The sequence below is a fragment of the Pyrgilauda ruficollis genome, unplaced genomic scaffold (genome assembly GCF_017590135.1).
Source record: "Pyrgilauda ruficollis isolate IOZ18807 unplaced genomic scaffold, ASM1759013v1 scaffold16, whole genome shotgun sequence".
Taxonomy (NCBI): Eukaryota; Metazoa; Chordata; class Aves; order Passeriformes; family Passeridae; genus Pyrgilauda; species Pyrgilauda ruficollis.
In genome coordinates, this window is record NW_024514764.1 from 3,685,113 (window position 1) to 3,708,786 (window position 23,674).

The 23,674-nt window shown below is 56.0% G+C and overlaps 3 protein-coding genes across 8 annotated transcripts in view; 2 read left to right on the forward strand and 1 right to left on the reverse strand.

The window, feature by feature from the left end:
- Positions 1 to 4,269, reverse strand: part of MAFK (MAF bZIP transcription factor K) — a 13,685-nt gene extending 9,416 nt beyond the window's left edge. Inside the window, exon 1 of one of the 2 annotated variants that reach the window (XM_041462572.1) lies at positions 4,030 to 4,269. The gene's annotated coding sequence lies outside the window, so the exon portion shown is untranslated. Of the gene's footprint in view, positions 1 to 774; positions 2,523 to 4,029 lie in introns of those variants that run through there. The other variant, XM_041462571.1, reaches the window with a different exon arrangement.
- LOC121350845 (lysosomal alpha-glucosidase-like) lies at positions 2,742 to 18,058 on the forward strand. Of its 3 annotated transcripts, none has more exons than XM_041462566.1 (20): positions 2,742 to 3,001; positions 8,573 to 9,104; positions 9,290 to 9,435; positions 10,380 to 10,545; positions 11,042 to 11,138; positions 12,132 to 12,251; positions 12,514 to 12,632; positions 12,701 to 12,832; positions 13,589 to 13,699; positions 14,500 to 14,613; positions 14,766 to 14,850; positions 15,194 to 15,311; positions 15,660 to 15,793; positions 15,890 to 16,041; positions 16,362 to 16,510; positions 16,591 to 16,732; positions 16,911 to 17,009; positions 17,126 to 17,290; positions 17,371 to 17,517; positions 17,724 to 18,058. In XM_041462566.1, exons 2-20 carry the CDS (start codon positions 8,583 to 8,585, stop codon positions 17,784 to 17,786), a joined length of 2,781 nt encoding a protein of 926 aa, XP_041318500.1. In that variant the 5' UTR covers positions 2,742 to 3,001; positions 8,573 to 8,582; the 3' UTR covers positions 17,787 to 18,058. The 3 variants fall into 3 exon arrangements, with proteins under 3 accessions (XP_041318500.1, XP_041318499.1, XP_041318501.1); XM_041462565.1 differs by lacking the exon at positions 2,742 to 3,001 and adding an exon at positions 7,314 to 7,463; XM_041462567.1 differs by lacking the exon at positions 2,742 to 3,001 and adding an exon at positions 7,549 to 7,715.
- A 1,514-nt stretch (positions 18,059 to 19,572) lies between these two features.
- Positions 19,573 to 23,674, forward strand: part of INTS1 (integrator complex subunit 1) — a 28,009-nt gene continuing 23,907 nt past the window's right edge. For all 3 annotated transcript variants that reach the window (XM_041462384.1, XM_041462386.1, XM_041462385.1), the window contains exons 1-9: positions 19,573 to 19,756; positions 19,861 to 20,151; positions 20,712 to 20,908; positions 21,123 to 21,260; positions 21,840 to 21,999; positions 22,381 to 22,486; positions 22,744 to 22,930; positions 23,061 to 23,206; positions 23,509 to 23,650. In XM_041462384.1, coding sequence (XP_041318318.1) covers positions 19,699 to 19,756; positions 19,861 to 20,151; positions 20,712 to 20,908; positions 21,123 to 21,260; positions 21,840 to 21,999; positions 22,381 to 22,486; positions 22,744 to 22,930; positions 23,061 to 23,206; positions 23,509 to 23,650 — 1,425 coding nt within the window. In that variant the 5' untranslated portion in view covers positions 19,573 to 19,698. The remainder of the gene's footprint in view (positions 19,757 to 19,860; positions 20,152 to 20,711; positions 20,909 to 21,122; positions 21,261 to 21,839; positions 22,000 to 22,380; positions 22,487 to 22,743; positions 22,931 to 23,060; positions 23,207 to 23,508; positions 23,651 to 23,674) is intronic.

A 23,674-nucleotide genomic window follows, 5' to 3' on the forward strand; every position in this document is an offset into this window, starting at 1 on the left:
CCTGCGATTTGATTATTAGAACCCTTTTAGTCTTTACCCTGCTCCTGCCCTTCTTTCCTTAATTGCATTTGCTGCATCACATCTAAAATTAGGAGCTCAGCTTTTTGGAACAAGGACCGCGCTACATCTCTGCTCTGTAAGCAGTACAACACATTCCGAATGCCACATCAATAAAGCAGCAAGTAGTATTACACCAACTGTGAAGGGAAAAAGCTTTTCCAGAGCTGCTCCACGCTCGTATTTACAGCAAGTGTTTTGACTGTGGGTTACATAAAGAGCCCTTGTAATTCTGCAATAAAGTTACCCATTGACAGCCTTGCCAACGCCCTCTCCCTCTCTCAGACAGCTCCTATGCCTCCTGCAGCATCCTCCCAAAAACCTGGAAGTCTCCAGCTGACATCCTAAGTCTGACAGTCTCAGAGCATCTAGAGATCCCAGTTCCTTTGCTTTGAAAGGGAAAGGCAGCAGAAAGCCTGACTCAGGCAGAGGTAGGACAGAGCTTTCCACACAAGGCTTGCAATTAAGAAAGAAAACATGCCAGAGTGAGATTTCAGACTTTCCACGCTACAGGGCTTTCCAAGCGCATTACACATTAAGGAATTACTATAAAATCACTGCCGACACCCGACAACTGCAGATGAACTTGAATTTTAAAACTCTTTCTACACTGAAAGACAACCCCGGCCACAACATCAGTGCCTGGCAGACAGCCCTGCTGGTGTTTAGCTTCCATCCTCACACATATACAGCAAACTGAAAACATGCAAGCCTCACCTTCCGCCAGGCCAGCGACAACTTCCCGAGGGCAGAAAAACAGTGCAAGGTTCAAGCGGCGACGGGGATCTCTGCCATCACGTCTCAATTCGGCACCGACAGCTACGCAGGGAATACTCTACTCATTCCCAAACGCAGCCATTTAAATCCTAGGCAGCTGTTTAAATTTCTCGTTTATCCTCAAGTTGTTCCCAGCTCCAGAGCGCTAGCCAAATGGATGTGCCTACCACGGGTAACATCTGAGCTGACAGGTGAAAGCAACTACAGATGCTTAAATCCTCATCGCCGTGTCTCTGCCACTCGGAGGCACGACACGGATTTCCAGCACATTGCAGCATGGTAGGCAGAGCACCATCCCTCTCCCCATCACTCAAAAAGCCATTCTCCTGCTCTGACAACCTTCACACATCCTGTAAGGCAGACTGACGCTTGTCACTCATTTGTAATGAGAGCGGGGAGGGACGGGCTGGTGGTGTGAATCAGAGAGTAGAGAAGCATATGCGAGGCAATATATTTGACATGAAGAGAGAGAAGACACAAGGAGGGGGTGAGTCACTGTTTACTGTTCTAGAGGAGCTCCACGCAGCCCTCGCCCAGCTGGCCAGCTTTCCATTTCCCTTATGGATCGGAACCAGCATCCAGCAGCAAAGGGGAGATTCAGGAACCCTCAGAGCACATTTGAGAGCTGCCAGGACACAGCTCTCTGAGGCGCTCTCTGGGGAAGCCTGGACATGGATCAGACAGTCTTCACTGGTTTGGTAAACAACCTAGTCAGAAGCTGCAGAGAGCCTGTGGTTAGGGAGCAGGGATATGGAGCACCAGGCGGGTACATCTGTGTGTCACCTCTGAAACTTCATGGAGGAGGAGGCTGAAGGGGAAAGGTATGCGACAGCCAGCCCTGGTACTGACAAGCTTACAGCACTTTTTCCATCACGTGCTTGTAAAACGCGGTGACAGAGATATACTGGAATTACACCTCAGCATCACCAGCCCAGAGATGCAGCTCCCCAGCCGGACAAGCAACAAATAACTTTCTAGGATGCACAGCCAGACCCTGGGGTAGAATTGGGATTCCTAACTTTGCTGCTCCTGACCCTAAGTGCCAGCCATCAAGTCAGAGATCTTCACTAACTGTAATAATGGAACATAGCAGCATCACTATTTGGCGTCCTGCAATATTGCAAAGCAGTGGGATCCACTATGCAGCCTGTCCCTCAACTCAGGAGCACAGTGCCAGGGTAATTGCTCTCATTACTGCCTTCCCCCAGCCCTTGTGCTGATGGTCACAGAGCACTGCATTGCTTGTGCTTGCTTCATGCTCGGAAGACTCTCTGCCCAAGTTTGAAGATAGCCTCAAACAATAGCTGAGACAGAAGTGGAAATTGCCTGTTCATCTCTACAGGGTGCTGAGCCTGAAACTTCCTGATAATTGAAAGTGCTAGCACCGCTCAAGTATTTCACAGCTGGATGTTTACAAAAATGATCAGCAAGCAAGTTTATCCCACAAACCCCAACTGCCGCAGGGGCCAGCGCTCCCAGCTGTCCTTTCTTCGCTTCCCAAACATCTCACACAGCTAGAGATTTTCAATACCAAGTCCTGCAGCACATTCCATGCCATTAATCATCTTCCAATGCTGATGGAAATCAGGGGGTATCAAGCTGATCTGTATTTTTCCCTTTCAGAAGGCACACAGCAGTACTGAACTCCATGCCGCAACAGATTGCTGAGACGGGCGACGGCGCAGAAATGACATAAAACATGACAAACCACGCTGTCCTTGACAGGCAAGCAGGAAAAAAAAAAAAAAAAAGCCAACAAATTTCTACCTCTGGTTCAGAAACAGTTGTGAAGCAAGGCAAGAAGCTGGCATAATACAGCCAGGAACATTTAACAGGGCTCAAAGACGTGTCAAGCTCAGAGCCCGCAGAGGCGGGCAGGGTGTCCCGACGGCCAGAGCCACCGTGTGCCCAACCTTGCGGCAAGTGCCCGGTGGGTGCTCGCCGCCAGCCCCGGGTCCGGCAGCCCGGGCGGGCGGGAGCGGAGCGAGCCGCGGGGCCGCGCAGCCATTGGGCAGCCGCGGCGTCCATCAGCCCGAGGAAGTGACTGCACGAGGAAGGCTCGAGGAAGGGCTCTCCGCAGGCAGCACCGCGGACACACACGGAAGGAGAAGGGGGGGAAAAAGCGGAGGGACGCACGCTGCTTTCATCAGTGAGAAAAAACCAGCAGGTAAACTCACTCGCTGCTAAAACCCCGACGGCACCGGCGGCACGAGGCGCCGGGCTGGGGCGCAGGGCTGCGTCCGCCACGGGGCTCACAAAAAAATGAAAGTGCAAGAAAAAGGCGTGCAGCTTTTCAGGGAAACACTTTGCTCTCACTGGCTCCCTCCACCTTCCGCAGCCCCAGCTCAGCTTTAGGCACGCTGGCAAAGGAGGGGGCGGCCAGGTGAAAGCGAAAATGGAGGCCTTTCCCTTTTCTGTAACAACTTTGCCCAAAGGGGGCTCGTTCCTAATTTGAGACCTCATGGCCTGCTTTCAGCAGAATCTGTAAAATAAATCCTCCACGGAGAAACCCACGAGGGAGGGGAGCGGGCTCTCAGCCCGAGGAAGAGGAGGAAGGAAACAGACCCTGACACACTGTGAGAGTTTGGAGATATCAGTTCCCGTCGCTCTTAGCCTGGATGTTTCCCCCACCTTATGCCGCTGCCGTCACGGGGGGATTGAAGAGGTTCCCCCCACCCACCTCCTCACTAATGATTAAATCCCCAAACGGTCCCGCACCCACCAGACAGTCACGCGGCAGTGCCCGCTCCCGGAATGTCACCGTCCCCTTTCCTCCCACGGCCAGTCCCCGGGCGGCCGCAGAGCACCCCGTTTCCAGGGCGGCCCCCCATGCACACGCATCCCTCCCTCCCCACAGGCTGCGGGACCAGCCCGAACACACCACGCTCCTCTCCCTCTTTCCACCCAACCAGCAGCTGTGCTCAGCAGAGATAAGCCCCCCACCCGCCGCAGCGCTGACCCCCAGCCCATCCGACGGGCAGCGACGCGCCCGCCTGGCATTTCCCGGTGGCGGCGGCTGCTCCTGCCCGATAACCCGGGGCGGACAAGCGGATCACGAAGCCGCCACCACGCCCGGCCAGCGCCGCACGCCGCGGCCACGCCGCCCGGCCCGGGCTGCGCCCCGGCTCCCTCCGTACTACAAAAGCTGCTATTTTTAGTCGGCGGAGCGCGCGGCGTCACAACAGGTTTCCTCACATGTATTTTAAGAGCCATTCAAAGGCAGAGGCAGGCAGCGCGCTCATCCTCGGGGGGAAGAAAAATAACAACAAGAGACCGGGAAAGCATCACCCCGGCAGACACCCAGGGGACCCCCAGCCCCGTGTCCCCGAGGGTGCGGGGGCGCTGCCGGCCCCGTCCCACGGGGGTTCAGCGCTGCCGGCTCCGCACTGGTGCGAGGTGACAGGGCAGCTGTGACGGCGGGGCCGTCGCGCCCCTGCCCCGCGGGGCCGCTCGGCGGGGGCGGGCGGCGCGCCGCCGACCAACCAGCGCCCCCGCCGCTTCCGGCATGGCGCGTCACCGCGCGCGTCACCGCCCGGCCCGCCCCGCCCGCCGCGTCACCGCCGGGACCGCCCGCGCGGTTCATTCATGGGGAAGGGCGCGGGACGGGCGGGGCGCCGCTGCCGGCACGTAGTCGTCCCCCTTCATCTTCATCGCCGTCCCCATCCCCGTCCTTATTCTCATCCTGGTCCCCATCCCTCCTTCATCTCCATCTTCCTCACCCTGATCCTCATTCCTCTTTCATGCCCCCTTCATCCCCATCCTCATCCTCGTCTCTACACCACGCCCCGTGCCCCCGCCCCGCTGCGGGGCTCACCCGGCTCCGACAGCTCCCTACCACCCGGATCAGTCCGGATGGCGGGGCGCAGCGTGGCCCGCGGTTTTGCACGGTCACACACGGGTGCCTTTTACAGAGTCATAGAATGGTTGGTTAGGGAGGGACCTTGCTCTTCAATCCCCCTGCCATGGGCAGGGACACCTTCCACTAGACGAGGTTGTTCCAAACCCCATCTAAATTGGCCTTGAACACCTCCAGGGATATGGCATCCACAACTTTTCTGTGCAACCTGTGCCAGTGCCTCACCACCCTCACGGAAAAGAGTTCTTCCTGACATCTAATCTATACCTGCTCTTTGTCAGTTTAAAGCCATTACCCCTTGTCCTGTCACCACACGGCCCGGTCAAAAGTCCCTCTTTAGCTTTCTTGCAGGCTCCCTTCAGACAGGAAAAGCTGACAATAAGATCTCCCTGAAGCTTTGTCTCGTCCAGGCTGAGCAGTACCAATTCTCTCCTTTCCTCATGCGAGAGGTGTTCCATCCCTGTAATCAATTTGGTTGCCTCCTCTGGTCTCACTCCAACAGCTCCATGTCTTTCCTGTGCTGAGAACCCCAGAGTTGGACACAGCACTGCTGGTGGGGTCTCATAGAGCAGAGGGGTAGAATCACTTCCCTTGAGCTGCTTGCCCCTCAGCTTTTGGTGCAGCCCAGGACATGCAGGCTTTTCAGGCTTTCCAGGCTGAAAGTGCTTTGTTGTCTCATATCTAGCCTCACATCCACCAGCACCCCCAAATCCTTGGAAGGGCTACTCTTGATCCTTTCATCCCCCAGCCTGGGTTGATAGCAGGAGTTACCCTGACCCAAGTGCAGCACCAGCACTTGGCCTTGTTGCAGGGCAAATGATGGTGGGGAAATGTGTCCTGGGCACTCCATTGCTCTTGGGAGGACTCACTTGTTCCCTGGGCTCCTCGAGGTGGCCACTGACCAGCCTTGTCCTCCACTAGCTCTGGACCAGCCTGTGCCCAGCACTGCCTGTCCTGCAGCCCCCTGAGCGTGGCAGCAGGGCCAAATCCTGTGAGGGCTGGATCCTCAACCCAATCTTTGCACTTTCCTCGTGCAGTTTTGTGAGCTGCTAAACACAGCACCCTGCACCCAATGGTGAGCAGCATTTCAGACCCTGGGGGCATCCAACAACGACGATAATGCATCAAAAAATGCAGTAACACAGGCAATTGACTAAACCAAACTGCCTCCATCTCAGCTGGGCTTGTTTTGATTTCTTTACACCCATAACAAAGTTGGAAAGTCTGTGTCAGCCCCATGCAATTTGTGCTTTCCAGCCTTGGGGCCAAATACTGGAGCAGCTCTAAGGGCCATGAGTGAGGCTGTGAGTAAGATCCCATCTCTCCCTGCTCCCTTTGAACAACACAAGCTGCAAAACACAGGGAGCCTCATATCTGGCACAGCCCCATGGATCTGGGCAGCCAGAGCAAGGTTTAGTGAATGCACCTCCCTGATGTTAAGAAATCCCTATTTGTCATTGGAACTGAGCTAATGGGGTTGGCTAAAGCTCCCAGGTGGTGGGTGGCATGAAGCTGCTGTCCAGTGTAGCTGCAACAGCTTTGGCCTTCACCTCTCCCAGATTTGCAGATACTCACTGAAATCCTGCACTGGGTGCTGGGGCAGGGTGAGCTAAGGGCTAGGGGGCAGATTTCAGCCCTCACTGTGGTCTCCACTGATGCCTTGAGGTTTGTCTTCAGATCTCCTTTCCATTCAGGAAGGTTTTAGTGGCTCAGAGAGCCAAGACAAGCAAGGAGAGGGATGCTGGGTGTGGGAGCCTTTGGGGCCACTGATGTCCCCAACACAGCTACCTGCTCCTTGTGCTCTCTCTGAGTGGTGGTAACTAAGAGTGGTCAGAGCCATCCTAAATCATCCAAGATTTATCCCTGAGACATCCATGAGATGGTGATCCTCAAGGAGGACCACCAGCAGGAATGGGCTGGCTGCATCCTGAATGGGGGTTTCACCCTCTGTGATGACAGCCCTGCACATAGGGCTCACCAGAATTAAAGTATTGCCCCCAATTTTTGCAACAACATGGGGTTTGACAGATCACATATAGCAGGAGGGGAGCAGCTGTGTCACCTGAAATTCTGTTTCTGGATGAATTGTGCTATTCACAAGTTACTTTTTGTTTTCATTCCCTGAGGAAAGTACCTGTGCTCCAAAGGTCTGTTTTTATTCGCTGCTGAACTTTAGACAGTGGTGGCCTTCTGTAGTAAACAAGGAGCAGCTCTGCAGTCCCTTGAAAAGTGGGAAAGCCTGTGCAGCACACACACTTGTTAAGCAAATGAAGAGGAGTGCATGGGAGACAGGACGTCTGGTGAAAATTTGGATGGAGAAAGGTTCTGGGATGTTTGGGATTTTGTGAATCTGGCCCAAAGCACACCCAGCATCACGATTCCCTGAAGCCACTGAGCAGGGATAAAGTGCCACCCTATAAAGGGGCACAGAGGTTTAGTCACCTAAACAGAGGTGTTAATTCTTTGAGTTTTGACACCCTGCGTGCATCAACTGTGGAAAAACCTAAAAAAAACCCCGCTGCTCTCCCATACTCTCCACCCTTGAACAGCACCGAGCGTAGACACAAATATTAAAAATAAAATTTAAAAAAGCACCCAACGCGGAAGAGCGAGCGGAGGAGGGGCGTGCGGGGATGCGCTGCTACTAGAGAGGCGCGGTAGGAGCCGGCCGAGCGCCTCGTCGGGTGTTTACGGCGGGGCCGGCGGAGCCGCAGCGCCGGGAGCGCTGCCCGCTGCCCGCTGCCCGCAGCCACAATGTCAAGAGGAGACTCGTGTATGTAAGCGCCGGCACGGCCGGAGCGGGGCCCGCAGGCGGGCAGGGGCTCCCGGGGCGCGGCGCTGTGTCCCCCCGGCTGTGTGTCCCCCCGGCCCGCCCGCAGTGTCGCCGCTGCGAAGCGGCCGGGCAGTGCCCCCGGGAGTGCCGTGGCGGGCGCACGGCCCCGGGGCTCGCTGCCAGCCCGGGGCCGGCCGCGCGTGGGGAGGCGGCGGGCGGTGGCAGCGGGCGGAGGCGCTGCCGCTCCGGGAGGTGCGCGGCCAGGCCCCGGCGGGTTCAGACATCGGGGTGGCCCGAGCTGAGAGAGGGCTGGGGACTGAAGGTGTTGGTGGGGGATGGAACCGTTTTCTGAGCTTTTGCAGGGAGGAGGGTGAGGGGTGCGGGGTCTGAGTGAGAGTGAGGAGACGGAGACAAGAAAATTGTGTCTCTTTTTTTAAGACGCTGAGATTGCTGCCTGCAAACTTAACTAGAGCATGGGGGTCTCCTTTGCTTAGAGTCCGGGAGTTGTTTGCCTGAGAGGTTGTCAGAATCAGCATTTATCAGTGGAAAGCAAGGACTAATGGCATATTTCCAGCCATCCCTTGCTCAGCCGTCCTCGGGTCTAAAACCTCTGAGTCAGGGCTTTGGACAATGATGACAGAGGATGCTCGAAGAGGATGATCAGAGCAGAAGAATGCTCAGGGCAGAGAATGGTCCACACCTCGGAGCTGCAGCTCTCAGCATCACAGCTGTGTTCCCACAGGAAGAGCAAGCTCGGTTTTGCTTGCACCTTCCAGAAACACTGCAGCCCATTAATTCAGACCAGTGAAAAACTCCTTGAGGGGCCACTCTGCCACCTCCCAAAAGCAAATGGTGCTTTGTCCCTCGGGATTGGTGGACAGTCAGGTGTCAGTGTCTCCCCACACTTAGCAGGTCAGGACCACCTGACCCTGGCAAAGCCTTCCTTTGCTGAGTGCATCTTGGCTGAAGATGTGATGCTGCAGGGTGCTGAGGGAGCAGGCTCTGCCCAAACCACAGGCATCAGGAGAGGGGGAAGCTGTCCTTGAGGCCTGGGCAAGCTCTCCCCCTCTGTCTCTATCACACCTGCCACCGTCTCCCCTTCCATCCAGCACCAGGACAATGAAGTCGTACCAGAAGCTGACGACAGCACAGCCAGCAGCATGCCGGGTGGAAGAGGAGGGGGCTGCCCCGATGCCCCCCGGCCATGGGAAGCTGGCCCCATGGTGGGTGGGCAGCGGGCTGCTGGTGGCCGCTGTTCTGCTGAGCACCATCACTGTCTGGGTGCTGCGGCAAGTGTCGGGGGGCTGGCTCGGACCCACAGCACCCCCAAAATGTCTCGTGGTACCCGAGAGCCATCGCTTTGACTGCTACCCAGAGCGGCGCGTGGTGGTGACCCAGGAGCTCTGTGAAAGCCGAGGGTGCTGCTTCATCCAGAGTCCCCCGCTGGCAGAGGGCAAGCAGGGGGTGCCCTGGTGCTTCTACCCCCCTGACTTCCCCAGCTACACCCTGGAGAGCCTCAACCAGACAGCGCTGGGCATGGTGGGGCTGCTGCTGCGGAGGGAGAAGGCCTATTACCCCCGGGACATAGAGAAGCTGAGGCTGGATGTGGAGTTTGAGACGGACACGCGGCTGCACATCAAGGTGAGCTTCCTGCTGGCTGCCCTCAAGTGCCTGTGGCTGTGCTCCTGACCCTTGCACCTGCCATCCTGTAGGATCCCTTGCTTGGATCAAGTCTGGGATCTGCTGTGCTGGTTGTGTGGTGCCATCTCCAGCACTTTACCCTCTTGCTTTGCTGGTCTTTAAAGCCCTTTTTCTCCCTTTTGCAGATAACAGATGCAGCCAACCCACGCTATGAGGTTCCCCTCGATGTTCCCCGGGTGATGAAGAGAGCAGAAAACCCCATCTACAGCTTGAACTTCTCCTGGGACCCCTTTGGGGTGCTGCTGCAGCGCAAGGCAACAGGGACAGTGCTGTAAGGACTCACCTCATGCTCACACTGTCTCAGGTGCAGAGAAGTTTTTCCCACCCTGGCAGGCTCCAGCATACTTCTCAGAGGTTTTCCATTAGGAAAACCCTTGCTGTGAGGTCTCCAGCCAATTATTGCCCTTTCTCTTGTATCTTTTGAGCAGTGCTGACATGGGGATGTGGCAGCAGGTGGCTTCCTTGCCCCAGGGGCTGCCACATGCTTGCTCTGGCATGGCAGACCTGTGTGGGATCAGCATCCCAAAGACTTCCCAGTGCTCTGATTCCTCTCAGGGTCCTACAGAAGCCAAACATTGTGTAGATCCCAGCACATCACCAATAAATGATCTGGTGGCTCAGGAAAAATGTCAGAGAACAGTTGTGGCTTTGCCCTCTCCCTGCTTTTGGGTTTTCCTGGCTGTCCAAGGCACACCTACAGCTCCAGGCTTTTTGTGGAAAAGGACTGTGGGTGACTTTGCTGTACAGCTTCTGTCACCTCCACGGCTTTGCCCACACTAAGTTGGTGGCAAGCACCAGCAGCTGGACAATGTCTGGTCAGGGTGTTTTGGGATCCCATCCTTTCCTCCTATTTTCCATTTGCTGGTGGCTGTGGTCCATTCTGTACTTGGGAGCTGCTTATCAGTGACAGCAGGCTGAGAAACCCCAAGGCCATATCACCTCAGTGGTTAATAATAACCTGGGTGGAAACTTCTGGTGTCAAAGAGAAGGCTGTGCTATGCCGGGTCAGGCTGGCTTGTGCTGTGCCTTGTGTCCAGCCAGACCTGAATTTGCTCCTGGGCCAGGGTGTTGGGCTGCATGCAAGGTGGGATGTGCTGCTAGACTTCCCCTAGATGATTTGAGAGGGAAGAGATCAGTTATTCAAGGGCAAATGCATCCTAATGAGTCCCTAAACCTTCTCTTGACCCTCTCTCTTTCTTGGTGTCACCCTGGCAGGCTAAATACCACCGTGGCCCCCTTGATCTTTGCTGACCAGTTTCTCCAGATCTCTACATCACTCCCATCCAAGTTCCTCTATGGGCTGGGGGAGCACCGTGGCAGCCTCCTGCACAGCCTGGACTGGAACACCCTCACACTGTGGGCTCGCGACGTCTCTCCCACGGTACCTCTGCCCTCTCCCCGTCGGGGTGCAGGGGCTGAGGGCAGGAGTGCCCCTCTCCTGTGCCTTGGAAAAACCCTGGGAAAGCATGGCAGGGGTGGGCAGCAGCACTGGGAGAGGCTGGGGATGGTTGAGGCTGATGAGCAGGTATGTGCCAGGGAGGATTTCAGAGCAATTGCAAAATGCTCTTGGCACTCCAAGGGCTCTGGGTGTTTCCGCTCCACCCTGCTCCTGGTGCAATGTGTTGTGGTGAGGCAGGAGGTTTCCCCCTCACCCAGCCCAACTCAGTAGCAGCCCCTGAGCTGGAGGAAGAAGCAGCCTCCCATGGCCTTAAGCTCCAAACCTATCCTCGTTCCTTGCCTTGTGCTCCAGAGGAGTGACAGATGCCTGGTTAGGTGGTGGCAGCAAATACAGCTCAGGATCATTTATTCACCTTCAGTGACATGGGGCTCTCCTGCTTTGCCCTCTTTTCTGTTTTACTGGGAACCTCTCCTTGCAGGAATCATTCAACCTGTACGGTGCTCACCCCTTCTACCTGCTGATGGAGGAGGGTGGAAATGCTCATGGTGTTTTCCTACTCAACAGCAATGCCATGGGTAAGTGTCCAGGGGACCCCAGGCCAGCTTGACCATTGTGGAGGACCTGGCAGATTGGGACAGATGGGAGCTGCTGGAGTGGCCACTTTGGGACCTTGGGGTGAGAGGAAACCATAAAAAGGAAAGATGTGGTTTGATGGCTCCGTTATTGAGCGCAGCCATCTGTTTCCTGGCTACGGCGAGGCTCTTTAGCAACTGCCGAGCAGTTTAACCACACGCCCAGCTGCCGAGCTGCCATCAGGAAAGCGAGTCCCCTGCATGCAGCTCCATGCCCATTCCCCTGCTCTGGCAGCAGTGGGGTGCAGCCAGGGGTGCCATCTGTCACCTGCGCTCTTCCCAGCTGTGCTGCGCCAGCTGCGGCCGTGGGGTCTGCCCGTGTGTGCCAGCTGATAGCACAGCAGCTCCTGCCGTGCCAGGGGCAGCACCAGGACCACCCGTCCCTCCCTGCAGCTGCCTCTTGCAGCTGGAATGATGCTGCTCGCACCGGGGCTCCAGCTGTGCTCAGCTCTGTTGCTGTGATGCTGCCGAGGAGGAGCTCCTTTGAGATGCAGCCACCTGAGATGAGGTGAAAAGGCTGCTCCATGTGAAGAGCCCTTCCCAGGAAAGGCCTGGCTCCCACGTGCTTGCTTGTACAAGTGGCTCTCGATTCACTTAGGAGGGGATTTCAGGGGAGGACATGAAGGAAAGCACTGCACTGAAGTGCTTAGTCTTGGTCCAGCAGTGGAAGCTGGCACAGATTTGAGATTAAAGAGCAGATTTTCAAGATAGCATAAACCCATGATCTCTCTGGGCTGTGATGATTTAAGCTTCCAGACACCCATTTAGCATCTGCTGAGTGCAAGACAGGGATTTCTCTATTCCCCTGAGCATTGCCTGTGGTGCTGCCTGGGCCCCATCATAGGGGCTGAGGTCTGGGGACTGCTCACCAGTTGTCACGACCTTTTTCTCTTCTCTTCTCTTCTCTTCCTTCCCTTTCTACCTTCCCACTGAAAGAGGTGGCTCTGCAGCCTGCTCCAGGCCTGACCTGGAGGACCATTGGAGGGGTACTGGATTTTTACATCTTCCTGGGGCCCGATCCCAACATGGTCATCCAGCAGTACCAGCAGGTGATAGGTAAGTGCCCACATCCCAACACAGCTCTCTGCGAGCACCTCCTTCATGCCCACATCCGTGTCTCACCCCAGCTTCACCACCATCCCCGGCCCTCTCAGCTGGGGAGGGATCAGCATCCCCCAGCTGTCCCATCCCCAGCCCTTCCAGCACACTGCACTCAGTGATCCCCTTTTATCCTCCCTCTGCCCTTACCTTCCCATCCTTTTGAGATGCTGCTCTCATCTTGGGAAACCCCATCCATGCTCCCACTGTCCCACTGCAGGTTTCCCAGCCATGCCACCCATCTGGGCTCTCGGCTTCCACCTCTGCCGCTGGGGCTACGGATCCAGCAATGACACCTGGCAGACCGTGAGAGCCATGAGGAACTACCAGATCCCCCAGGTAACCCCCAGGCCTGTGGGGCAGGGAGTCCAGTCTCCATCACCCATTCCTGAGCCTCTTTCCTGCAGGATGGGCAGTGGAATGACATCGATTACATGGATGGGTACCGAGACTTCACCTTGGATTCCCAGAAGTTTGCCTCCCTCCCCTCCCTGGTGGAAGACCTCCACAAACACGGGCAGCGCTACGTTATGATCTTGGTATTCCCCCTCCTCTCCCACTGTGCTGTTTTTGCTGCAGGGATGTCAGACAAGGGCATAATGGATGCTCCTGGTCCCAGCTGGTCATTCCTGGCTCTGGGGATTTTTGTAGGAGGCCAGTTCCCAGTGCTGGTCAGGCAGCTGGAAACTGTGACTGGAAATCCCCCTAATGCAGAGACCTTGGAGACACAGCCAGGTTCCTGTGCTGTGCTCCTGTCTTTCTGTGGGTACAAGGATGGCCCTGACCCCTGTGAGAGAAGGAATAGAGGAACTGTGGGTCAGGCAGTGTAACTTGTGGATGCTCAGCTCAAGTGTTCTCACATCCCTGCAAGTGCTGGGATCTTGTGACGTGTCCCTTCTTCCCTCTGCAAGGAGTGGGGGCATGGATTCTGCTTGCTGCAGGCAGTGGGGACCAGCAGGTCCTTGCAGGAGGAAGTTGGATTTCCTCCTCATTGAACTCTCTGTAGTAGCCCTGTCCGTGACCTGACATTTCTTGCATAAGAACAAGATTTCTTGTATTTGTCCCCTCCTCCCCAAAACACCGTAATGGGTCCTGGGGACTTGCAGAAGTGGCATTTTAGAAAACATGCCTGGAGGCGTTGATGCAAGTTTCTCTTCCCCTTGAGGGGAAACAACTGCTGTGTGTGGGCTTTGGCTGACCCTGTCTGGGTTCTCTTCTGTGAATCACAATGGTCTGGCCAGGAGAAGGAGCCGTGGTCTGCCTGGAGTGGCACTAACCCTCTGCTCCATCCCCAGGATCCTGGCATCAGCAGCACCAGCCCCCACGGCTCCTACTGGCCTTTTGATGAAGGCTTGAGACGGGGCTTGTTCCTCAACACCACCCAAGGGCAGCCACTCATCGGGCAGGTGAGGAGCTCCAGGGAGAAATCCCAGCCCAGTGGGTTGTGCAACACCAGGGCTGGGATTTCATCACAACAGAGGGAAAGCCAAGTGGCCAAGGGACTTCTCTGGGATAATTGCCAGAGCCTGGCTCAGCCCTTGTCCTCATGTGTCACCTCCTGGTGTCTTCACCAGCCTGGGGACCAGCCCCTGCTCAGCAGAGGAGCCTGTGGAAGTCATATGAGCTTAACAGAGTCAGCAGTGCTGCCTAAGGCTGATCATCTGATTTCTCTCCCTTCCTGTTTCTGGGGTGAGGGGAGGTTGTTGTGAGGAGCAGTGTGCCTCGAGACCTGCTTGCAGCTGTTCCCTCCCACTTTGACCCCTCTGCCTGTTTTCTCCCACCTGCTCTCTCTCGCTGTCTCCAAGGAGGGAGCTTTTGATGTAGCCTGAAAACATGGGAGAGAATGAATTGCCTAAAATTCCTGGAATGTGGCAAAGCACAGAGAATTCATAGCTTTTCCCTGAGATGTTCTTAGTGAGGTGGTATCAGGCCTTGTGCAAGTGGGGACAGAGCAGCTCCATCAGCTGCCACTGCCACAGACTGTGGGGACTACTCATGGTACCTGGTTCCTCCTGGTACCATGGAGTAGAAGGGATGCTGTGTGTGTAGCACCCAGGACTTGAAGCATTGGCTGGGTTTATCTTCTGTCTCATTGCCTCTTTCACCCCCAGCTGAAATCCCTGGCGTGCTGTGGTACCCTGTTCCCCATGGTGGCTCCCCACAATCAGCTGCTCGCTGAAGCCATGGATTTGTGGTGTGCCCACAGGTCTGGCCTGGTTTCACTGCCTTTGCAGACTTCTCCAACCCAGATACACACCAGTGGTGGCTGGAGAACCTGCAGCACTTCTATGCCCACGTGCCCTTTGATGGCCTCTGGATCGTAAGTCCCTCCTTGCCCGTGGGTTGCTCCCTGCCAGCAGCTCAGCTCATGCCCGGTGTGTGTCCTGGCAGGACTGTCCCTCAAATTTTCCAGGTCTACCACTAATCCCAAAAACATACACCCGAAATTGCAGCACAATTTTTTTTGCTTAGGACATGAATGAGCCATCCAACTTCATGGATGGGTCTGAAGATGGCTGCCCCCCAGGAGAGCTGGACAACCCACCCTACACTCCAGGTAAGGAGGGAGATGAGATACAAGGCTGTGCTCATAGGTATTGTGTGCTTTGAGATGGCTGCCAACTGAGTGTGGTGAAGGAAAACCATTTCTAAGAGACATTGTGTCTCTTTTACACCCTGAATGCCTCCATCGCTTCCTTCATGTGCCAGTATCCATGTCTAAGCCATGCACACTTGTTAGGGCCACGTCAGGGTGCAGGATGGGGCCATTTTCATGAGCTTTTGGCACTGGGTTGGCAGTGCCAGCTGGCTGTGGGAGGGCTGACCCAGAGCCAGCAAGTGTGGGGAGTCCATATCCCCTGCACCCCAGGTGAGTCCAACTGGGCTGTCCCTCCTGGCAGCCGTGCTGGGCGATTCCCTCTCTGCTAAGACGGTGTGTGCCTCGGCAAAGCAGAAAGTCTCAGTGCACTACAACCTCCACAACCTCTATGGGCTGATGGAAGCCAAAGCCACAGCAAGGTACCTGAGCATCCCACTTCCTGACAGCCTGGGAATGGGCTGGGACAAAATCCTTCTCAGAGCTGAGTAGGAAAAGGATGGGGGTTTGAGTGGGATCTGAAGCGGAAAAGCTCTGGCTGCTCACAGCCTCTGGGATGGGAATAATCCAGGAGAAAAGGGGAGCTGACACTGCTCTGGGAGGAATGGGTGAATGAGGCTGGTCCTGCTGGGAGCCTTTGCCATACTGCTTGGACTGACTCTTGCCCCTCTGCCAGGGGGCTGGAATTTTCCCTCAGTTTTTGTGGGATAAGGCAAACACCCGGTGGGCTGCTCTTACCTTCTGCCCCCAGCTCTCCTGTTGTTTTCCAGCGCCTTGATCAAGATCCGGGGGAAGCGCCCCTTCCTCATCTCCCGCTCCACCTTCCCCAGCCAGGGCCGGTACTCAGGGCACTGGCTGGGTGACAACCAGAGCCAGTGGAAGGACATGTGTTACTCGATTCCAGGTGGGTGGCACGGAGCCCCTACCAGCACTCCTGGAGCTTTCTTCTTGTTTGGAGATGTCCCCGAAACTGTGCCCTGTTGACTGTCCCCGCCCTCAGGGCTGCTGAGCTTCAGCCTCTTTGGCATCCCGCTGGTCGGGGCAGACATCTGCGGCTTCTCCGGCAGCACCTCGGAGGAGCTGTGCACCCGCTGGATGCAGCTCGGTGCCTTCTACCCCTTCGCTCGCAACCACAACACCCAGAACGAGAAGGTCGAGGGCAGTGTGCCCAGTGGGCGGCATCCTAGGGCTGGGGTGCAGGATATGGGATGGGGATGCAGGATATGGGATGTGGAGTGGGGGATGCAGGAGGTGGGATGTGGGAGCGGGGATGCAGGATATGGGATGTGGGATGGGGGATGCAGGAGATGGGATGTGGGAGGGGGGATGCAGGATATGGGGTGTGGGATGGGGGATGCAGGAGATGGGATGTGGGAGGGGGGATGCAGGATATGGGGTGTGGAATGGGGGATGCAGGAATTGGGGTTGGGGGTCGGGGTGGGACAGCTGCTGACTGCCCGTGTCTCCCCCAGCCCCAGGACCCAGCAGCGTTCAGCCCCGCAGCCAGGACAGCCATGAAGGACGTGCTGCTGACCCGCTATTCCCTCCTGCCCTTCCTCTACACTCTTTTCCACCGTGCCCACCTGCAAGGGGACACCGTGGCCCGGCCCTTGTTCTTTGAGTAAGGCCATCCCCACCGGGAGCTGGGGAGATGCTTGGGTTGAATCAGGGAGATCGAGTGGCGTCTCCATCCCGCTGCAGGTTCCCTTGGGATGTGGCCACCTGGGAGCTGGACAGGCAGTTCCTGTGGGGCCAGAGCCTGCTGGTAACCCCAGTGCTGGAGCCTGGGGTGGACTCAGTCACAGGTTACGTCCCCCAAGGCACGTGGTACGACTTCTACACGGTGAGGAGCATCATGGCATTTGGCCAGGGTGATCCCTGCTTGACCCTCTTGGGGCTGTGGGTGGGAAGCCCTGGCTGAGCCCAGGGAGCCCTAATGGAGGGGGGTTGGGAATGGCTGCCCTGCAGACCTGTGCCTGAGCCCTGATCCCTCAGACTCATGTCTCTCACCGCCTGCCCAGGGCAACTCGGTGAACAGCAGTGGGGAGATGTTGAAGATGTCAGCCCCTCTGGAGCACCTCAACCTGCACATCCGGGAAGGTTCCATCCTGCCCACCCAGGTGAGTGCCCACCCCTCAGCTCCCTGGGTGCTGTCCACAGCGTGTGTGTCCCCCAGCACCTCAGCTCCTGGACCCAGTGGTCATGGCCCTACAGAGCCCATTTCTTTGAACCCCAGAAACCAGGAACCACCACAGAGGCAACCCGAGGGAATCCCCTGCGTCTCATCGTGGCCTTGTCCTCGCATGCCACTGCCTGGGGTGACCTTTTCTGGGATGATGGCGAGAGCCTGGACACCTTTGAGAAGGGCAACTACTCCTATGTGGTGTTCAATGTCACACAGGTGGGATGTGGTGGGGAGGGCAGGAGTGGGGGGTCCCATGGTAGCTGGTCACCTTGAGGTCATGCTGTCCCCTCCTACAGAACATCTTCACCTCCACCGTCCTCCATGCCAGCACTGAGGCCACCAAGGTCACCATTGGCACACTGAGCATCTTTGGGGTGCAGAAGCCGCCCAGCAAGGTCCTCCTGAATGGCCAGGAGAAGCCCTTTTCCTACCTGGACAACCAGGTATGGCCCCATTTCGGGGTGCACTTTGCTGGGTGGGGGTCCTCATCCTGAGGGTCTCCACCCCTCCTCCTCCAGGGTCACAGTGTGACCAAAGAGAGGGTGAGGACTCTGTGTGGCTCTCCTGCCATGCCAGGGTTTAGGGGAAAGCATTCTCCACTTCCCTCCTGTCAAGTCTGTACCCCACAATGTCTTGTCTCCCCCCACAGGTTCTCAACGTGAGTGACCTTGGCATGATCCTCAGCCAGGGCTTCTCCCTGCAGTGGCTGTGAGCAGGGGGCCGTGGGGTCACCTCACCCCACCAGGACACTCTGCTGGGAGATGGTCCATGCTCCAGCCCCTGAAGCCGGGATGCTGCCACGGAGAGAGCATTGGGGACTGTCACCTGCTGCTGCTCGTCCCCCTCCAGCACAGCTGGGGACAGGGGGCGTGGGACGGGGGCTTGGCTGCTGGGTGCCCCTGCGTGGTCCTGGGTGGTGGGTGGTGTGGGTGGAGGTGTGGGTCCCTGCGGTCCCCACTGCAATAAAGGCATGTGGAGAACGTGTCCTGGGAGCGTGATATGGGGACAGAAGGAGTGGCATGGGGGAGAGGGGGTGGGCAGCCAGTTGCTGTGGGGCCCCTCATTTTAGTCCTCGACCTCGGTTCTCCTGGCTCCATCACCCTGATTTCAGCTGCTCAGTTTTAGCCCCAATCCAACACCCCCAATTCCAGCCTCACATTCCACCCCTGCAACTTCAGCCACTATTTTCAGCTCCCCAATTTCAGCCGACTCCAGCTTCCAATCCCACCTCCTTGATTCCCCTCTGATCCCTGATCCCCCAATCACAGAATCATTTAAGCTGGAAAAGACCTCCAAAATCAAGTCCAGCCGTGGACTAATCACTTTTTCATACACCATGAGGCTGAGTGCTGCATCCAGTCATGTCTTGAACACCTCCAGAGACTCGATCACTACCCTGGGCAGCCCATTCCAATTTGTAATCCCCCTTTCCGTGAAGAAATTCCTCCCCCCCCCACAGGTTCTCAACGTGAGTGACCTTGGCATGATCCTCAGCCAGGGCTTCTCCCTGCAGTGGCTGTGAGCAGGGGGCCGTGGGGTCACCTCACCCCACCAGGACACTCTGCTGGGAGATGGTCCATGCTCCAGCCCCTGAAGCCGGGATGCTGCCACGGAGAGAGCATTGGGGACTGTCACCTGCTGCTGCTCGTCCCCCTCCAGCACAGCTGGGGACAGGGGGCGTGGGACGGGGGCTTGGCTGCTGGGTGCCCCTGCGTGGTCCTGGGTGGTGGGTGGTGTGGGTGGAGGTGTGGGTCCCTGCGGTCCCCACTGCAATAAAGGCATGTGGAGAACGTGTCCTGGGAGCGTGATATGGGGACAGAAGGAGTGGCATGGGGGAGAGGGGGTGGGCAGCCAGTTGCTGTGGGGCCCCTCATTTTAGTCCTCGACCTCGGTTCTCCTGGCTCCATCACCCTGATTTCAGCTGCTCAGTTTTAGCCCCAATCCAACACCCCCAATTCCAGCCTCACATTCCACCCCTGCAACTTCAGCCACTATTTTCAGCTCCCCAATTTCAGCCGACTCCAGCTTCCAATCCCACCTCCTTGATTCCCCTCTGATCCCTGATCCCCCAATCACAGAATCATTTAAGCTGGAAAAGACCTCCAAAATCAAGTCCAGTCGTGGACTAATCACTTTTTCATACACCATGGGGCTGAGTGCTGCATCCAGTCATGTCTTGAACACCTCCAGAGACTCGATCACTACCCTGGGCAGCCCATTCCAATTTGTAATCCCCCTTTCCGTGAAGAAATTCCTCCTGATGTCAGACTTAACACCCCCTGGTGCTGCCTGAGACTATGTCCTCTTGTCCTGCTGCTAGTGGCGTGGGAGAAGAGACGGATCAAGCACCAAAGAGCATCTTTTTAAAGAAGATGTTCACATATTCTGCATCTTGCAGCCTCGCTGACCGCGGGCTCCCCCCGATCTCCCGGCGGTGCAGTTCCCCTCCCGCCCGCCAGACGGCGCTGCCCAGCGGGGCGGGCCGGGCCGGGCGGTGCGCTGCGGCGGCGGTTCCGGTTCCGTGTGGCCGCGGCCGTCGGTCGGTCCGGCCGTCGGTGCCCGGTGTTTGTCCGTCCGTCCCGGCCGTCGCTCGGTCCGTCCCTGGGCCGGTACTCGGCGGCGCCATGAACCGGCCGAAGGCGGCGGCCGTGCGGCGGCCCAGCGCCGTGCCCAAGCCCTCCGGTGAGTCCCGCGGGGCCGGCCGGGCGGGCGGGGGGCAAACGGCGCTGTCGCTCGCTGTCGCTCGCTGTCGCTGTCGCTCACTGTGGCCGTGTCTCCCCTCGCAGCGCACCCGCCGCCCGGAGACTTCATCGCGCTGGGCTCCAAGGGGCAGAGCGGCGAGGGCAAGGCCGCCGTCACGCTGCTGAAGCCGGCGCCGCCCGGGCTGCCCTCGGAGCGCAAGCGGGACGCGGCCGCCGCCTTGGCGGGCCCGGCGGGGCTGCCCGGGCTGAGCAAGCGGCCCAAGCTCTCCTCCACGCCGCCGCTCAGCGCCCTGGGACGCCTGGCAGAGGCGGCCGTGGCGGAGAAAAGAGCCATCTCGCCCTCCATCAAGGAGCCGTCTGTCATCCCCATCGAAGGTGAGGCCTCGCTGCGCTCCTGCCGTCGCACGGAAGCCTCGGGGAAACTTCTCCTTGCTCTGGAGTCTCATCCCAGGAGCCTTTCTTGAAGCCCACACTGCAATTATGTGCTCTCCTCGAGGGTTTCCTTGCCTGGATATGGGGCTGAAGTCAAGGTTTTCTCTTCTGTTGGCATTGGGTTGTGTTCATTCTGTCTGACAGCTGTTTAGTAGCTGTATGTGAAATACTCCTTTGAGGAAATCTCAAAGTCTGGATTGTGGTATTTCATTCACATATTTCTTTAGCAAACTCTTGGTCTGGATGTTGCCTTTTGAATTGTCATTCTGTTTCTGATGTTGGATACATTTGCACAGGAGTGTGCTAGCATGGAAAAACAATGAAGGGGCATTTTCAGTTGTGAAACAGAACTTTAAATGGCAATTGAGTAGGGGAAAGCTACTGCAGGGGCTAAAAGTGAGCTGGTCTGTGCTTTGCTGTTCTTTGTGACCGGTCCTGCAGCATCTGAGGGTGGTTATTTGGCATGAGGGTAAATGCTGATGCCTGTGTGTTGGTGGTTGCAGTCGTCCCCACAGTGCTGCTGGATGAGATTGAGGCAGCAGAGGCAGAAGGCAACGATGACCGTATCGAGGGGGTGCTGTGTGGAGCTGTGAAGCAGCTGAAGATGAACAGAGCCAAACCTGACACCACTCTCTACCTGAGCCTCATGTACCTGGCAAAAATCAAACCCAACATATTTGCCACTGAAGGGGTTATTGAGGTGAGGACTCGTGAAGTCACTGACAAATCACTCCTGCCAAACTGTGGGCAGAGTTGCACTTTCTCTAGGCCAGAGTGTGGTTTGCATGGCTTTGTAAATACCAGAGCTCTGTGGCAAGCTGCTGCAATTTGTATTTCTCTTTCTGCAGCTTCTCTGCATGCTTTCTCGATGGATGATTTGTTTATTATTTTATTTTTTGCGGATGTTATTCCAGGCACTGTGCAGCCTACTCCGAAGAGATGCCTCCATCAATTTCAAAGCCAAAGGGAATAGTCTTGTGTCTGTCTTGGCATGCAACCTTCTCATGGCAGCTTACGAAGAGGATGAGAACTGGCCAGAGATCTTTGTCAAGGTTGGTGAACTGAGGGGGCTTCTGCTGCACTGAGGCATCGGTGGTGGGCAGACTGGGCTGGGAAATGTGCATGTGTTGGAGCAGGAGAGCAGCACGGGATTTATTACAGATGTAGGGAAGGGGATGGCTAGTGTCCTCTTGTCCACTGTGGGAATGCTACTGAAGGAGGCAGAAATTGGAGTCTGGGCCCATCCTTTTAAAGAATCTCCTTGGGTTTCTGGAATGTAGCCTCCATTGCCTTTTGTTGCCTTAACTCTGCTCTTCTGAGATGTCTTTGAGAGTCTGTCCTTGCTTTCTCTTCAGTGTTTAGGGATTAAAACAGCCCATTAACTTAAAAAGGCAGAATTGACCAGCTTCTGTATTTCGATGGCAGAAGTTGTTGTAAAGTCTTTCTTGAGAAGGTGCCCAGTAGAGCTTGGGGTGTGGTGGTGTATATTTTTGCTTTTGTATGATCATCTGGTCTGGTTTTCATCCATGCATTGGTTATGCTAGTTCCTACTCTGTATATTGGAAATTCATAAAAACTCACAAATACTCCTTAATTAACCCCATGGAAATGGACTGTGCTCCCTGCTGCAGGTGTACATCGAGGACTCCCTTGGGGAGCGCATCTGGGTGGACAGCCCTCACTGCAAGACATTTGTGGATAACATCCAGACAGCTTTTAATACAAAGATGCCTCCTAAGACCATGCTCTTGCATGGAGAAGTTGGACGTAGTGGAGGGGACCTTAGTGCTGGTAAGAAGATGTTTGGGAACCAGGAGCAAAGGTTTAGGGAGAGGATGGAGCCTGCAGTGCTTATTGACTTGTGAGAATAGTTTGGTATTAGATGGAGTCATGTAGACCAGGCTTTGAGTTCTAGGCATTGCTTTTCTTCTTTTTGGGGCTCTTTCGTGTCCAGGGGATGTTTGAGGGGAGTGAAGAATGGGCCTGTATGGGATGCAGTGTGACAGGCTATGATCTTTCTGAAAGGGATCCCTGAAAGAAGCTGAACAAACCAGAGCACAAGTGATTATCTCTAGAGAGAGGAGTTGTCCTATGAAGTGTGCTGTGTCCAGTGATTGATCTCTAGGGAGAGGAGCTGTCTGATGGAGTGTGCTGTGTCCTGGTCTCTCTTAGGGAGTAGCCCACACCCTTCCATGACAGAGGAGGAGGACAGCCAGAGTGAGCTGCTGATTGCAGAGGAGAAAATGAGCCCAGAGCAGGCAGGCCAGCTCATGCCCAGGTACAGTGCCTCTTCCTCTCCTAACACAGTTGTGTGCAGGTGTGTCTGTAGATGTGTCTGTGCTCACCCACCCTGCAGAGCTGTGGCAGGAGCTCTGTGCTCCTGTGGCATCTGCTGGGGGATGTTGATAAAGATAAAACTGGTTCCAGGAGAAAAGAGGGGATTTTCTTGGTTTGCAAGTCATACCACAAACAAGAAAGAGTGCTGATCTCTGGACTGGTTTTTGTGGAAATGGGTAAAGTTCAGTTTGTGTGCAGGTATGAAGACCTTGCAGAGAGTGTGGAGGAATATGTGCTGGACATGCTTCGGGACCAGCTGAACCGGCGGCAGCCCATGGACAATGTCTCCAGGAACCTCCTGCGGCTGCTGACAGCAACCTGTGGCTACAAAGAGGTGCGTCAGATGGCTGTGCAGAGGCTGGAGATGTGGCTGCAGAATCCAAAGGTAAGGAGAGGAGCTGCTGAAGCACAGCCCTGGTCTGGAATCCAGCCAGGAGGGCTGCATGCTGTATTCCAGTTACGTTTCTGGTCTGTGATGGCAAGTGGCTGGAGTCTTTCTGCTCTTTTTTCTGCAGTTGACCAAGCCAGCTCAGGACTTGCTGATGTCAGTCTGTATGAACTGTAACACCCACAGCTCAGAGGACATGGAAGTTATCTCCAACCTGATCAAAATTCGTCTCAAGCCAAAAGTCCTTCTCAACCACTACATGCTGTGTGTCAGGTGAGTGACTGGGTCTGTGACAGGAAAGGGAAGCACTGTGGGAGATGTGCCCAGGGACTTGACAGTCTCAATGTCTCTGCACAGTGGTTTTAAATACCAGCTTGGTGCATGGAGTGTCTTGTGTTCATTTAAATGAATTTCATTGTCCTAGAAATCTTTCAGTAGTCCTTGGATGTTATCCTTTGATATGTGCTGTTCTATCCTTTTCACTTTTGTGTGCTAAATACTTCAAGGAGAAATGGAATGAATGTGTCCAGCTGCAAAGAAATGTCAGTTCAGGTATCCCTGGTCTTCCCTTGCAGGGAGCTGCTGAATGCACACAGGGATAACCTGGGCACCACCATTAAGTTTGTGATTTTCAATGAACTATCAAATGCAAGAAATCCCAACAACATGCAGATCCTGTATACAGTGCTTCAGCACAGCTCAGAGCAAGCTCCAAAGGTAGGTGCAGTGTCTTGGATGGCT

Excerpts from the sequence above, each read along its gene's own strand:
- LOC121350845 (XM_041462566.1), top strand. The coding sequence starts at position 8,583 with ATGAAGTCGTACCAGAAGCTGACGACAGCACAGCCAGCAGCATGCCGG. Across the intron at positions 12,633-12,700 it reads GGAACTACCAGATCCCCCAG|GATGGGCAGTGGAATGACAT; the intron begins GTAACCCCCAGG and ends TCTTTCCTGCAG. Across the intron at positions 12,833-13,588 it reads AGCGCTACGTTATGATCTTG|GATCCTGGCATCAGCAGCAC; the intron begins GTATTCCCCCTC and ends CTCCATCCCCAG.